We start from the raw sequence: 16,684 nt of genomic DNA, 5'->3' as shown, positions 1-16,684 counted from the left end.
TTCAAAATTATTGAATGGACCATGAGAACTTGAATGTGTATAATTACATAATATCAGGTCTGCTTCTTCAAGGGTACTTACTTATTTTCGACTCAAAACAATTTTGGGAACTCACTGAATGACAAATGCAATTCTTATAGCAATCACTTATTGCCCTTCGTCCTTCTGTAATTTATTTCTTTTGAACTTCCAAAACATTATCTCTTGCCAAAAAAGTTTAACTTTTACTTTACTGACTGAAAAAAACTTAATGCATTGGTATTTTCTTGAATTTCTCTGTCTTTTATTTTCTAAAATGCAAGGTTAGAAGCTATACTGATCTTCTGGGTTTATGCAAAGAAGATGTATGTAGAAAACTCTACCAGAAAGAAAATTCACATGATTTTTAAAAAATAAAGCACATAGTGGAGATAAGATATTGATGCTTAGTTTTCCACTTAAGGAATGCGTATTGACTATAAGTCATGACTAATTGTAAACATCCTAAAAGAAACTAATTGTGATATCCTAAAACCATAAGTAGTAGATCAGAAAACATGAAAGGATCTGATGATATGAAGATTAGTGGCAAGAATATGAGGCTGAAATTTGTGAGACAGAAGGATTTGGAATGAGCCACCAAAGAGTTTCTATGGTATAACTAAGGGAATCACTGAATTAAAAACACAGAAAAGAAAAAAGCAAACCAAAATCATTATGACTGACAAATGTAAGCCTAAAACAATACGCCACGCTATTCATGTACAATGAAAACACTGACACAGGAAGTTTCAAAATCTCAATTTCTAACCTGCCACTGTTGATAACTGTAAGGTCAGATCCTGAGCAAATATCTTCTACAATATAGGAATTTTCTTTACAAGACACATTCAGAGAGGTGTAGTTCGGCTTGCACACGGTCAGAAAGTATGGTGCCTGATACCCTGTGGAGAGCTGTATGATATCTGTAATGAGAGCCGTAGAGCACAGTCCAAACACATGAACACCTATAAGCAAAAGGAAAAGAAATTGTGATCAAGTTAGTGCTTCATGCTGATGCTGTGCCGTCACCAACCATGTTTATTATACATTTCCGTGGTGACCTGCAAATCTGTTGAGATCATTTTCTCTGAGTTTATTTAGAGAAAATTAGTATAGGAGATTTCTAAACCTTTAAACCAGATACTCATTGCCAAAATAAGGGCAGTGAGTGTCTCCAAGGTCGTCATTTGAGGTACTTTCATCACTTTGGTAAAAATAGGACCCATTCTTAATATTATTACCATAGGTCGCTTGTCACACACCTGGGACATGTAAAGGTGACCAATTGTGTGATTTGAGAAGGATTAAATATGGGCAATGAAGGAAAATTCAAAATTATTTAAAATTGCTTAGCATGTCTGAGCTTTCAGGGCTCTTTCCCCAGTACTTCCTGACTCCAGCCTCAGTTGCCAAACCCTGCAGAACTGGTTCCAACTCACTACAAGCTGCAGTCATACCAGGAATACTCATTAAAACAGCGAAGAGGGCAGGTGGGTCCTGTCATGGAAATAATCATCATCTATTGGGTACAGGGCTATGGAAGACTTCCTGCATATTTGGAATTCAGAGATGATGTTCTCGTATCTCCCTGTGCAAATTCTTTCTTTTGTCTCCTGGGGGCCAGTCTCAAAACATAAACCCACAAACTCTGATGCAGGTTGTACACTCAAACTCCATTCCTGCTCCAAGTCCCTTGCGTGGGAGCTAAGTTCTGCTCACATACACATAATCTGAACTTGCCAGCTTCCTTTACATTGTCTTGACACTCTGAATTCACTCTGACTTGACAGTCTGGATTCTGACTCATGATTTGCTCATAGAAATCAATGCAAGAGGCAGCTGAGAAATTCATCAGTAGAATCCTCCAGACCACATTTGCTGGCCTGCCCATTACCCTGGTTTCCACTTTCCTTTTCTGCTTATCCCCACCTAGCAACTACTCTCCCAATTTCTTCTCCATCCTCTCACCTGGGATTCAAGACATAGGACCTTCATTTCTATATTTTGATTCCTAGCAGCATGTAAGGTCTTGGAGAGGAGTATGCTTTAGTGGGGAAACCCATCCATGACAATCTCCAGACCCACGGAGAATGGAGTTGCTGACTCTGGGACACTGTTCTCTAGGGTAGGATGGACCATCCTTACAGGCACGAGGCTTTTCACAGCCTTGGGGAAGTTTTTGTCTGAGATCAGCTATATGTCCTAAAGATTTCTTTCCTTGCCTCAGTTTGTGCTAAGGGGTCTGTTCTTGGATTACCACATCCAAGAACCTTGCTTAGCAGAACAGAGTCTAATGCATAATTTTTAGACCAGACTTTTCCTCTAGCAGGAGAGAAGGTTGCATTTAATTACCTTCTAGATAGTAAATGAAATTACCTATTCTTTTTTTTTTTTTTAATCACCTATTCTTTTGAGCTGAGAGGTTACAGGTGAAGTAGTTTTTTACTGACTTCCTGGGAATGAATGTAAAACATTCATACTGATGTCATATACTGTGTTTTGACTTCTCAATTCAGCTAAAAAAGCCAAAAGGCCTGTGATTCTAACATTAAGATGGTCATATGCTAATCAAGAGATGAGAGTTTAGATAACGGTTAGATTCGGATGCTGATTTTCTATAGATCTCATAAAAAATAGGAGTAAAGTTAGAGGCTATAACTAAGGAAAAATAACCACAATTTGGTTCTCTATGGTGACATTTCCATGTGCAGTAACTTCTGGATGAGCAGTCCAAGAGAATTGAAATGGAATCACTGATGTGGCTAAACTAATTTCTGAAGAGTTATCCATTCCTAATGGCCATTAGGACATTGCTGACATTTATTCTCCACTTTCAAAAATGAACACACATCCAGAGAAACCATTTTAAACTAAATTTATGCTTTAACTACAGCTAAGACCAGAAATATACTGAAATGCATGGCGGGTTAGCTCTCAAAACAAGGACTATAGCTGTAAATAACACATTACAGATACAAAGCCCAAATCTTACTGTTTTAACGTTTTTTTGTATAATGTAAAACTCATCATGTACCCGAAATTATACATTTAAATTATAGCTTTAAAGATTTAATATCTGTAATTAAATATAACATTTCTATTAAAAAAAACATTTCCTTTCTTTGTGGTTCCCCACACCCACCAACAAATCTGACAGCTCTTCTAAGGAAGGAGTTGAAATTGCAGCCTCCGGCATTGATGTTGGGCTCCAGTCCAACCCCATTTCTTCTTTTGGACAGGCAACAGTAGAGAATTCCTTCCCCTACCATAATCTGCAAAGACAGGATAGTGTTCAGAATGGACTCAATGGGTACAAATGAATTCCAAGTTATCTCTTAACACATCATCAGTTCAACAAGGTACAGATGTCTTTTTCTTAAAAGTGTTAGAGATGTGAGCAATGTCTCCTGAGTAGTTGAGGGAGTAGTGAGAAGAAGCAATCAGAACACTGTAGAGAGCACTGGTTGGATCTTCTGGGTACCTATGTACTGGCCAAGGGTGTGATATTATCCTAGCATTTTCATGCTGTTGCAGCACTCAATCTTTGGCCCTTTGCTCAACAACATGCAGGGATGATGCCTAATTGACTAATTGCACGATGACTGACTCTGCCTAACTCTTAGAGTCTTGGCATTTCATCTCTTAAAGCACAAAAACATGATGGCTGGTGAGATCGAGGAGAAATAAAGTAAGCACCAGGGCTAGGATTAGGAAATTTTACTAACATATTGTTTCAATAAACCAGTTCAGAATTGAACAGAAAGTTCGACCCATGGAAGCCATGCATGAAGTTAGAAAGGTGTTATCTAATGCCAAGCTGTCCAATAAAAATTTCTGTGATGGTGAAAATATTTCCATCCTGTCCGATAGGGCTGCTACTACCCACATGTGGCTATGGAGCCTTGAACTTTAGCTACTACAACTGAGGAGGTAAATTGTTAATTTCACTTCACTGCATTTAATTCAGTATTTAAAAATTTAAATCAGTTTAGACAACATGGAAATAGCCACATGTGGCTGGCAGCTATTTTGCTGGAGAATGCAGATTACATGAGAATTTAGGTAAGCAGGTCACTACTTCTTAGGTATAAGATTAGAAAATGTGTTTGCAGGGGTCCCTGGGTGGCTCAGTCGGTGGAGCCTCTGACTCTTGATTTTGGCATCAGGTCATGATCACAGGATTGTGAGGCAGGGCTCCAACGCCAGGCTCTGTGCTGGGCACGGAGATTCTAAGATTCTCTCCCTCCCTCTCCCTCTACTTCTCCCCACCCTGTGCTTTCTCTCTCTTTCTTTCAAAAAAAAGGAAGGAAGGAAGAAAGGAAGGAAGGAAGGAAGGAAGGAAGGAAGGAAAAAGAAAGAAAGAAAGAAAGAAAGAAAGAAAGAAAGAAAGAAAGAAAGAAAGAAAGAAAGAAAGAAAGAAAGAAAAGAAAATGTGTTTACAATGGACAATGTCATACTGTAGTATTAGAAGGATTAACATATCAGGTAAAGATTTTAAGATAAAGAAAAGTGTATTTGCTATTGGATTCTAGGACATAGGACATCAAAGAAGGGACCCAATATAGTTAGGCATTATTTCCTTCAGGAAGTTTTCCTTGAAACATCCTACGGCACCCTAAATTGAATTATGTCCCCTTCCTAGCTTCCCTAGCATCTCATCCCTCCTTTTTAGCATAGCTTGGTTAAAGTGCACTTCAACTGTTCATTTGTTTGTCTCTCACTAGACCAAAACCCCCTGAGGGGAGGGACATTTCTCATTTACCTTTAATTCTCACCATCTGACACAATGCCTGGCATCATAGGACTTGTGTTTGTTACCTTCACTTTGGGATTCTGGTTGGCTAATTATCCTGGGCATTCCGGCTGTTAGTTATGGTATATAAGAATAGCAAGATTTGAAATTATGAGTTTTATTTATTTAAAAGTTCAAATATTTAAGATCATTGTGCCTAAGGGATTATTATGAAATGTGATATTGATTGGTAGAAATGTTTGGAGCTGAGAAAAGTCAAGTTTTGGAGACACTGCAGTCTCTTTCAAGGTCATAGTCAAGATAAGGGGCTCAAACAAATTTCCCTAGATAAACTTCCCAGTTCTCATTACTAGCTTAACTTATATTTTATCAAGTATTTAAGATTACAGTTCTTGTAAACTAATGGCAGGAAGTCTTCTGTTTTGAATGTTCAGTCTGCTATACTTAGTTCTGTTGGTATTGTGGTATGTGTGCAATTATAAAGAATCTTAATTTGTATAAAAATAACTTTATTAATGGAACTCTACCAATAACCACACGTGTGAAAATCATGTGGCAAACGTGATAAACATCCTTAATGGAACTCTACCAATAACCACACGTGTGAAAATCACGTGGCAAACGTGATAAACATCCTTAAGATCCATTGTATAGAAATCATCAAAACATGTTTTTTTTTTTTTTTCAAATCATTGAAGAGTGAATTAGCTCTTTATACTTCTTGAAAAATATCATCCTACATTATCATTTTAAGTTAGACCTGGAAACACAATCGGTCCTATATTCAGCATAGAGAGATGTGACGTACTATACACACTCATAGAGTAAGATAATGTTTATCTCAAATTCATCATTTCAAAGAAAATTAACCGCTCACTTCTGAAATGCATTGCTGTATGGTTAAAAGATGATTTCATCTTCACTTCCTCAAAAATAATCCTGAGAATAATTTTCCCTTCTCTTCAATTATGTATGTAATGATGCATACTTTGACCAGGAATGCTAAATTATATAAGATTTTATTTGTGTAGTGCCATTAGGGAAATATGTCTTATCATACAACACAATAGCCATTATCTCAAATGACCTTGAGATTTCAGGAGTTTTATTTTAGTTGTTTAATATGCTTAGAACTCATATGTCAAGAGAGTTCTTTAATACTATTTGGCTTGATTATGGATCAAGGTTTCTTGTCATTATTTTGACATCACCCAACTGTCCTCTCTAGGAAATGCATCAATTTTCTCCTCACAGTTCTATTCACTTAACCTTGATCTATATGTCACTGCATGAATTTTCAAAGTGGTTCAATTTTGTCTAACGAAGGAATTCTCCTTAGGGGGAAGGGAGATGCTTCCTGATGTATTTCTAAATGCTTCTGCTTGTTTCCTCATTCTGAATGGCAAGCTGTTGTGCTCAAATATGGTTTCAGAGTTTAGGCTCTGACAAAATTATTTGTTGCTTTTGTCATTTGCAAATAGAAAACAGTCTGTGACAAGCATCTTTTCACAGTATCCTATTTTATCTGTACACAGGCCAAAAAATATTTTTTTTTCTTGTTGAATATCTTGGGTGGGTTTTTGGAAGAGATTCTGAAGTGACTCTGCTGTGGGGGAGACATGGTGAGAAATAGATTTCTTTTTATTAATCATATGGACATGGCCCTAGCCACCACAGGGAGAGGTCACAATCAAAGAAATCTTTCTTGTGAAACCAACAAAAGAAAATGACAAAAAGTATAATATTTATAGTAGTATCTTCAGTGTTTAAATATGCAGTTGAATATCTTTTTTTTAAAGATTTTATTTACTTATTCATGAGAGACACAGAGAGAGACACAGGGACACAGGCAGAGGGAGAAGAAGCAGGCTCCATGCAGGGAGCCCGATGTGGGACTCGATCCCGGGACTCCAGGATCATGTTCTGGCCCGAAGGCAGGTGCTAACCCGCTGAGCCACCCAGGGATCCCAGTTGAATATCTTTTTGGAAACCCTAATACATTTAATATTGTACATTTTGATTGTCATAAAACTAAGAACTATAATCAAAATCCAATAGAATTCTCCCATCAGGTTAGATATATTTATCTTTTAAAAATTAGAGAGGGAGACAAACCTTGAAAGACTCTTAACTTTGGGAAATGAACAAAGGGTTGCAGAAGGGGAGGTGGGTGGGGGGTTTGGGTAACTGGGTGACTGGTACTGAGGAGGGCACTTGATGGGATGAGCACTGGGTGTTATACTATATGTTGGCAAATCGAACTTCAGTAAAAACAAATGAAAAAAATTTGTAATAAAAATGTACTTCCAGGGATGAGAAAGTGTATGTTTTTTTCTATTCATATAGACTTCATGAAGATTTACGATGTCCTATTTTGTTTTCCTGGAGATACAATCTCCAAAGGACTGAACAAAATACTTATTTCATTATCACTTTAAAGTAAATGAAAAGGGAATATTAAGGATGAAATTTTCCATTTTAAGGGCAATTTCAGAGATATAAGAAAATGTATTTCACAGACACGAAAGGAATTTTTACAGTTTCTGGTACAACATCACGAAGACAAGTTATTTTTAAAATATCTCTCCAAGCATTTTTTTAAAAATCTGAAAAGCAAACACAAAGTGATTTATATTTAAATGCCTGTATCAAAAATCAGTTGATCTTCTTTTGTTCATATAAAGATTCTTTTAAAGAGACTATTGCTGACATGAGGTCTTTTGTTTTACATGGTCTTCTCTCCAAGTGAATGGATGAGAGCAGGAAATGCCTCTCCTCATAAAAATGGGCTTTAAAAAAGTTTTTTTTTTAATTTAAATTCAATTTAGTTAACATATAGTGTATTATTAGTCTCAGGTGTAGGATTTAGTGATTCACCAGTTACATGTAACACCCACTGCTCATCACATCAAGTGCCCTCCTTAATGCCTATCAGAGGTGGGCTTTAAAAATCATTTCAAAATGAAGGACTCCTCTTGCTTTTCCTCCTCCACTCACCACCCCATTTTGCAACAGGTTTATCCTAGAATATAGATAAAAAGAAAGCAGAGTATCCTTGATGGTTGACAATGAGAGTCTACTTGTTATTTTTCACTTTCAGGAAAAGAGGAGGAGATTAGAATAGTAACTATGTAGTAAGATTAGAGACAGAATTATGGGTCCAGGACAAGGAGACTATAGACTCTATAAGACCAATGTTGAGAAAATGAATGTTTTGGGATAAGTCCTTAAAGATAGAGGAGAAAATGGAATTGGAAAGAAGTCTGGAAGAAGTATGATATATATCTGGGAGAAAGGTGTGAAAGCAGTATTAGATGTGAGTAAAGTCAGGATTTGGTTTTCCACTGTGTGTTTACCCCAGAGCTACAAACCCAGTGTGGAAGAAAAGAACCACTGACACCCTGGAGTGTCACAGAGCTCTAAGTGATAGGAGGGAATTTAGGGACCCCAGAGTATAAATAGTTTCCTAGTTTGCCTTTTGTTTCATTAGGAGGCATGCAGCCACTCTGGAGGCCCTGTAGAGATCCCTAGATTTAGTGGGTCCTTTGTGGGGGGATTGGCACTGGATTTCCAGGTTCAGATTTGCCCTGTCATTTCTCAGGGCTCAAGAAAGAAAGCTTTGGCCAGAAGCCCCAGAAAACACCCTTAAATTGCATGTTGAATATTTATTAAGGAAATGAAGGAGTCACAGCGGCAGGAACACAGTGTTGAGGCCAAGGTCATTGTTCCCAAGACATGTAACAGTGTTAGCAAAGGGATCAGTGTGAGATAAACGGTTCCAGCAGCAAGTGCTACAATTAGACTCGCTTTCTTAAAAACGTAATAAAATACCCTAGGGAAGAAAGGCTTCTGGATATATGAAGAGAAAATTATTTAAATGATTAAATATCAAATGGTCTTGTATTTAATATCAACACAGTCATGAACATTTGTACAGAATTTTATTTCAAGTATTCTATTATAATAAATTTGGGGATTACACCCCAACTAGGAGAAATGCTTCCTGGTGTAATAGTTTAAAGCATATATTCTTTTTGCTCTTGTCAGATGACTGATGATATGGATTTTTTAGTAAGTCATTAGAGAAATGATAGGAAAATGCTATTATTCTGAGCAATACTGCACTTTAAATATGTTTTATAAGTTTGAGTCTCAGCTATTTCCAAGCACATCATTAATAGTTCCAGTCACCCTGGGGTTAACTGGAGTTCAAATAACTCATTAATTTACAAAGTATTTTGAGAACTTTTAAGTCTGATAAAGTTCTATGGAATATTAAGTTCTGATTTTTATCTTCTGAGAATATTTTATATAATTTATTTGGTGTGTAAACATATGCTATAATTATTTAACACGGGAAATTTAAAAAAAACAAATTCATAGATACATAAAAGTATAGAATTTGGAAGGTCTATGCACAGATTTTTCTAAAATTGCTGATGTGCTGAACCAGAATTGGCCAATTCATTAGGGAATCTTGTAAAACTTCCATTCAAATACAGCTTTTCATTTAATAACCACTTCCTCTGACATTCATGAGCATGATAAAAGCAAACTAAGGGCTTTTACTGGTAGAAATAAATATTATTAACCTTGAAACATGTTCCTTGTCCTTTATGTAGGATTTTGGGGGCAGAAGAGATGGTAGAAAGGCTTGTCCAGTCTTATTTATTAATGAATTAATGAAAATGCATTTATTCATAATGTGTAAGTTAGCAAACTAAAAATAACTATGTTTTAAATTTAATTTCAGTAGGTTAGGGCATTTCTTTATAGTATATATTTAAAAATGCAAATGCTTGTTTTGCATCTAAAGTATTTTATTTTTGTGTGTGCGTGCCTGTGTGCACCAACATGCCAGGAATGTGAATCATGCCCTTTCTACTTTATAATTGTTGATGTTCAGTGCTCATAATCAATAAAAAGTGCTAATCCAGTAAAAAAAATCTAGCTGTAAGTGATATCAACATGCCTTGTGAGAAGAAAGTTCTTGGCTATATAATTATTTGTTTTTCCCCTCCAGCTTTCCAGACTTCAGATACCAAATCAACACATTAATTAGGGAGCATATCAGAAATGTCATACTAGCTATTCAAGGAGAATTATGTAGTCACAAACATTTTTGAGAACGATTTATAAAACTGAACATTAGAGACCCATCAAGTTTGTAATTATATAATCTTAACTTTTATTTATTTATTTTTAAAGATTTTATTTATTTATTCATGAGAGACACAGAGAGACAGAGAGGCAGAAACACAGGCAGAGGGAGAAGCAGGCTCCCTGCGAGGAACCCAAGGTGGGACTCGATTCCGGAACCCAGGATCAGGACCTGAGCCGAAGGCAGACACTCAACCGGTGAGCTATCCAGGCGACCCAATCTTAACTTTTATTGCCAGTGATTTTCAACTATTAAGTCACATGTCGTTTTCACAATATCTCAAAGACATGATCTTTCTGTTTCAAGATTTCAAGTTCTACTTTTTGTTTTTAACGCGTTTATTACACAAACATGGTCATTCTTAGTTTTTGTAGACTGACAAACATCATTGGGGGGCAGTTCTTACCGTAATTGCAGGTCCAGCAAAAGCCAAACTCAGCAACATGAGGAATGGAATTGCCTCCTGGGTTGGTTCAATATACGGCATGCTAAGACTCCGGTCATAGCAGCTAAATCCAGAGTGCACGGGTTTGAAGACATCGGTGAGTTCAAGGAAATACAGGCTAACCACCGATGATGCCAATATAGGCAACTGAGAAGGAAGGATGTAGAAGAGCAATTTATTATTGTGCACATGTCACACATAGGATCAGTGCATCTTTAAGTAGAAACAAATGACGATCTCCCCTTCTCTCACCACTCTTCTCCAATCTCAGAGTTAAAACCTTCATAAGCACTACGGCTTCTGCTTTCAGAACATATCTCTAATTCACCGACCTCTGTTACCAGCCTGCTATGAGCCCATGCCGTTGTCCCTCACCCTTGCTCCCGGATCAACCTCCTAACTGGTGTTGTACTTTCACTTTTCCTCCCCCCCCCCCCCCCCCACCTATCCACTATCCACTCAGCAAACCAAAGGGTCTTTGGAAAATATTTTCAGTCACATCCTTCCCTATCTTAATCATTCTAGTACCTTCCATTCTACTTGAATAATATTCAAATGTCATATCATGGAATATAAATTTCTGCATGGACTGACTCTTGTTTCATCTTTTTTTCTTTTCTTTCTCTTCTCTTCCATCTTCTTGTAGGATATTTATACAACGCCCCAAACGCCTGCCCACCATATCTAGTTGGTTTCCACACTTTTCCTAAAATTCCACGCTTTTCCTAAATAGTCTAATTCACTTCTACCTTCACATTTGCCATTCCTTTTTTTTGTGCTCTTCCTCTGGCTCTTTGTATGACTGGCTTCTTTTCATCATTTAATGATGACTTCCTGTACTTTCTAATGAAGGAAGACTTGATCCATCCTTCCCTCTCTAACCTTCTACCATCTCGCTTTTTTTTTCTTTGTGGTCATTAACTGAAATTCACCTGTTTATTTTTCATCACTCTGTCTCCATCTCCCACTGAGGTACATGAACCATGAAGTGAGTTTTCCAGGGATATTTATTTTTTGCTGAGTTAGGGCATAGTATTGTTTCTGGCACATGATGGGCATGTAGTACATCATTTAATAATTTAATACTGCAATAAATACTTTCAGAATCTGAAAACTTATATCACACATGTATTAAGAATTGTTTAGCTTAAGACTTTGTTACTTGTAGAGGATACAATATTTATTTGACTAAACAGGGCAGATTTTTGATGAAGACATTCTTGACCATCTGTGGTATCTGGTTGTTCAGTTAAAAAAAAAAAACAACACCAAATTTAGAAAACAACATTATGCCTCCTCTTCTCAAGAGTCTTTTTGTAATGAGGTGAGAATTAGGTTTATTAGAAAAACTAATTATATAGAGAGATTAATCTGGCATTGTCCTCCTGTTATTCAGATTGATACTTTCCAATAGAACAAAAAGTACACCAAAACACTCACATTTCTCTCATTAGAACCCACGATCATTTGATCACTCAAACATCTGATCATTTCTCCTCACCATTCCCTTTCCTGTAATACACGCATAGGAGCTTTGAGTGTCGACCAGCTTTGCACTGCATGTGTGTGATGGAGATTTTTCATGTAAATCCACTTAAATATATTTTAGTTTTAATTTAACAAATAATGCATATAGCACTTACTATGTACCAGCCAATTTTCTGTTCCGTCTCCTCTAGTAAGTGGCAGATTTTGAGCCCATGGATTGGAGCTCCAAAGTCTTATTTCTTAACCACTATTCTATGCTTTTCTTTTTTTTCAAAAATGATATTAGTTTTAGGATAATGAAATACAACTAGCATCAATTAATGGCGGGAGGGCGGTTTAGCTTAAAGTTCTAATTAAAGGTCTTACTTGCAAATTTTTAATTAAAAATATGTATCAGTTTTTAAATTTTTTTTAGTTTTTATTTATTTATGATAGTCACAGAGAGAGAGAGAGACGCAGAGACACAGGCAGAGGGAGAAGCAGGCTCCATGCACCGGGACCCCGACATAGGATTCGATCCCGGGTCTCCAGGATCACGCCCTGGGCCAAAGGCAGGCGCCAAACCGCTGCGCCACACAGGGATCCCCAAAAATATGTATCAGTTTAACATAAATAGACATTATCTTAAAAGTATTGACTCCATGAAGTCAGTAAAAGTCTTCCCTCCATTAATGTGAATGTTAAGTATTTCACTTTTAAACCAGATTTGATGACCCATCTTCTTTCCTCTTTCCCTGATGCCTTTAGTTCATATTTTAGATCTTACAAAGATATTTTGTAAATGGGAATCAGATCTGAGACCCCTAATGCCCACCTAAAAGACGTTTGATCATCTCAGTTTAAGATACTACTGCTCCAGTGAAGTGTTTGATGTCTTCTGCAGAAAAGTGAACAAGACTTAGTCAAAATGTCTAATCTGAAAATTAAGCAAATCTTCTCTAGGAAAGACATTATTTGGCATTGAATTTTGTGGATGATTACTTTAGAATTTGCTTAACTGTACCAATGAAGATATAGCTATGAAATGAGAGTTCTAGTCCTATAGTGTGCATGTGTCTGTGTGTGTACATGTGAATGTATAAACAGGAAGGGACACTCTGAATTCCACATACTGTAGTCAAACCAATGGGGTCATATGGTTTTCAAGGCAACCAGGGGGTTCTAATATCAGCTCTTCTACTCACTACCACCAATGTGAACTTGGAAATGTTTTCCTTAAGTCTCAGTCTTCTTATCCATGAAATCAGTACATTGACAGTATGTACCCATCATCACAGGTAGTTGAAAGTATGAAAGGAGCCACTGCAAGTAATTTCAACAATACTTGGGATGAAGAATAGCTTATAAATGTTAGTATTATTATTGCTATTGCTATAACTATTAGTAATATACTTGTCAAGTGTCCCCTTTTTCATAATTCTTTACATGGTAATTCTTTTTGAGAGTAATTTCCTCATTCTTAATTCCCTAGTTCTTCTTTTCAGGAAATTTTTATATGCTGTTCTTTATAATAGTTATCTGCTATAGGTTAGTTGGAGTCTTTGCTCTGCTTCTCAATGAAAATTTCCTTAAAGTGGGGGCCTAATCTTACTCATTTCTATATTTCCACTAATAAACATCAGAGTGACTTCCAAATACATATGCATGTATGTAAATATAGTAAATTAATTTTTTGAGTGAAAATAATTTCCTTCAGTAATGTGATGTACCTTAGTCATTGCAGACAGCAGTCTTCCTGAAACTGCCCATTTTTCCAGCTACACCATTTTTCTACCCATGTATTAATAGCCTTTACAGTTCTATAGAAACATATTTTAAGACCCTCATCTGTTTTCAGAATAATGGTCATATTTTTCTTCTTTTTGGTACTTCTCTGGCTTTTTTTTAAAAAAAACTTTTATTCTTTGTATTCTACTTCATTTTTTAAATTTTATTTGTTAGACAGGGATATATATATATATTAGATTTTATTTATTTATTCATAGAGATGCAGAGAGAGAGAGAGAGAGAGAGAGAGAGAGAGGCAGAGACACAGGCAGAGGGAGAAGCAGGCTTCATGCAGAGAGCCTGACGTGGGACTCGATCCAGGGTCTCCAGGATCACACCCTGGGCTGCAGGCAGCGGTAAACCGCTATATATACATATACATATATACATATACATATAAATATATATATATAGAGAGAGAGAGAGAGAACACAAGCAGAGGGAGTGTCAGGAAGAGGGAGAAGCAGATTTGCCGCTGAGCAGAGAGCCTGATGTGGGGTTCAGTCCCAAGACCCTGAGATCAGGACCCGAGCTGAAGGTAGCTCGTTAATCTGACTGTGCCACCCAGAACCCTTCAATTTGTTCTTAAGAATGATCTGAGCAAAATATTTATAGTATTTGTGGAAAAAGTAGTTTTATACACTGTTGTCCTATACTATATTTTACTACCAGACAATGTAATGAATTAAATTACAATGCTTCCGAATATTACTCAGCCACCAGAAAGGATGAAGACCTACCATTTACATCAACATGGATGGAACTGGAAGGGTATTATGCTGAGTGAAATTAGTCAGTTGGAGAAAGACAATTATCATATGGGTTCATTAATTTGTGGAATATAAGAAATAGTGAAAGGGACCATAAGGGAAGCAGAGGGAACTGAGTGGGAAAAATTAGAGAGGAAGACAAACTATGAGAGGCTCCTGACTCTGGGAAACAAAGGGCTGCAGAAGGGGAGGTAGTGAGGGGGATGGGGTGACTGGGTGATGGGCACTAAGGAGGGCACGTGATATGATGAGCACTGGTGTTATACTATATGCTGGTAAATTGGATTTAAATTAAAAAAAATTACAATGGTTCCTTCTAACACACTTATCTTCAGAAGTATCATCTTTTGAAATACTCATCAACGAAACTTCCTTTTGAATGGAAGAACTTTAACAGATGGTATGCACTAATTTGGGCACAGATATAGAATTGATATATATACATAATAAAATCACAGACATCTTTCGTTTGCATTTAAAATGAGATTTAAAAAGATATTTTTAAAAATCCATATAGGCAGGCATTAAGAATTTTATTCTCTAGTTATGTTGTAGCCAAGAAAAAAGTGTGAATTTCCTATTTTTATGTAGCAATATAGAGGATGGAAAGAAATTACCTGAAGATTAGGAAAATGGTTTTCAAAAAAAACGAGATTGATTCGTCTAATTATCATCTGCTAAGGAACTTGTGAGTAAAAATAGTAGAAGCAATTCTTGAGAGAAAATTACAACAGTTTTAGAGGACAAGGCAAACAAAAGAAATGTGTTTCAAAAGATTATATTTGCCAGATAATATTGATTTTTTGAGGCCTATTTAAAAAATACAAATCGACAATAGATATCAATTTTAGCAAAACATTTTATGGAATCTATCATGACATTTTATCTAGGTCAGATAACTTAATTTGCTTCTAGCATGTTGATAATAAGAACAAACTCTCCTTCTCATTTGGGAGAGTTTACCTTGCTCTTGGCCTAGAGTAATTACAGGTCAATTCCATTCTTTTCCTTTCTTATGGCCATCGGGAATGTAGAGTCTTATGAAATCCTCCTATACTGGTGGGATCATAGTCGCAAAGGGCCAATTAACATATATAATATTAAATGCTCCTTTGTTTATTTATTTATTCAACAAATATCTACTGAGAGCCTGCAAGCACTAGGCCTTGCTCTGTGTCCTGGGAACACAGATAGGATCAAACAAAGTCTTTCTTCTCCTAAAGATCTCGTTCTAGCTAAGGAAGGCAGATAAAAATTTAAAAAATATGGTACAAGAAGGAGTGTATACTCTAAAGAAGATAAAAAAAGATGGCTATGGTAATTGAGTGCCTGGATTGCTACCTTAGATCAGAGAAGACCTACCTAAGTAAGGTTTCATTTAAGCAGAGACTTGATGTGGCAAGAAAGAACATATAAAAACCAGGTAAAAGGCAGAGTCAAAAGGGAGAAGTGATGTAAGAAGTCAAAGGTGGAGCCTCTTGGGGCCAAGCTTTGCAAAGAATTGAAGGCTGTGGCCGTAGTTAATCGTTTATTCACAGTACATTTGGAAATGCTTTGGAGAATTTAAGCAGAGGTGTAATATGACTTGAAATCTGTTTTACAAACATCACTCTGGCTGTTGGGTTGAGGATGGATTGTAGTGGGTCAAAGTAGAAGCAGGGTGAAAATTTAGAAGACTCATCAAAACTCAGCAAATGCTTCTTGAATATACTGTACGCACTAGACACTGCTCTGCGAGTGAGAAAGACAGCAGTAAACAAAAGAGCAAACTCTCTGCACCCACTGAGCATCCATGCTAGTGGCTGCATGGCACTTGCAGTAAGCCAGGCAAGACGTGATGGCAGCTTTTACGCAGGTGTAGTGTGGAGAAGTTGCCCGACCTGGATATGATTTAGGAGACGGAAGTGACAGGACTTGTTGATGGTCTGGTCACTAAAGGCTGATTTGAAGGATGCAAGGCTTGAGCAATCAGGTCAGTGGCATCATTTATGGAAAGAGGGAAGGCTGGGAGAAGATTGAGTAAGAGAAATCCGAGGTTCTGTTCTGGAAATATAAAAGTAAAGATGCCTCTTAGGTATCAAAGAATTTAGCTGTCAGAAAAGAGTAAGATGCCAATCTGGGCCAAGGCTGCTGGTGGAAAATTGTGCATTATTGCTACAAGATAATTTAAACAACACTTGCACAAGAAATTTCAGAGCGAAATTTCTTTGCTTTTCATAAGAATAATTGGCACAAGAATCAAAGAACATAATTGTGTATATTCATACTACTCATGTGCA

General features: G+C 36.8%; 1 protein-coding gene across 2 annotated transcripts in view; it reads right to left on the bottom strand.

Moving 5' to 3' along the window:
- Positions 1 to 16,684, bottom strand: part of PLPPR4 (phospholipid phosphatase related 4) — a 40,242-nt gene that overhangs the window by 8,554 nt on the left and 15,004 nt on the right. For both annotated transcript variants that reach the window (XM_072834657.1, XM_072834658.1), the window contains 3 exons: positions 10,342 to 10,527; positions 3,164 to 3,293; positions 791 to 986 (listed from right to left, as the gene is read on the bottom strand). In XM_072834657.1, coding sequence (XP_072690758.1) covers positions 791 to 986; positions 3,164 to 3,293; positions 10,342 to 10,527 — 512 coding nt within the window. The remainder of the gene's footprint in view (positions 1 to 790; positions 987 to 3,163; positions 3,294 to 10,341; positions 10,528 to 16,684) is intronic.

Source organism: Canis lupus, chromosome 8 (genome assembly GCF_048164855.1).
Source record: "Canis lupus baileyi chromosome 8, mCanLup2.hap1, whole genome shotgun sequence".
Lineage (NCBI taxonomy): Eukaryota > Metazoa > Chordata > Mammalia > Carnivora > Canidae > Canis > Canis lupus.
The sequence above is the reverse complement of the archived record's forward strand: the minus strand, read 5'-3'. Positions and strand labels throughout refer to the sequence as shown.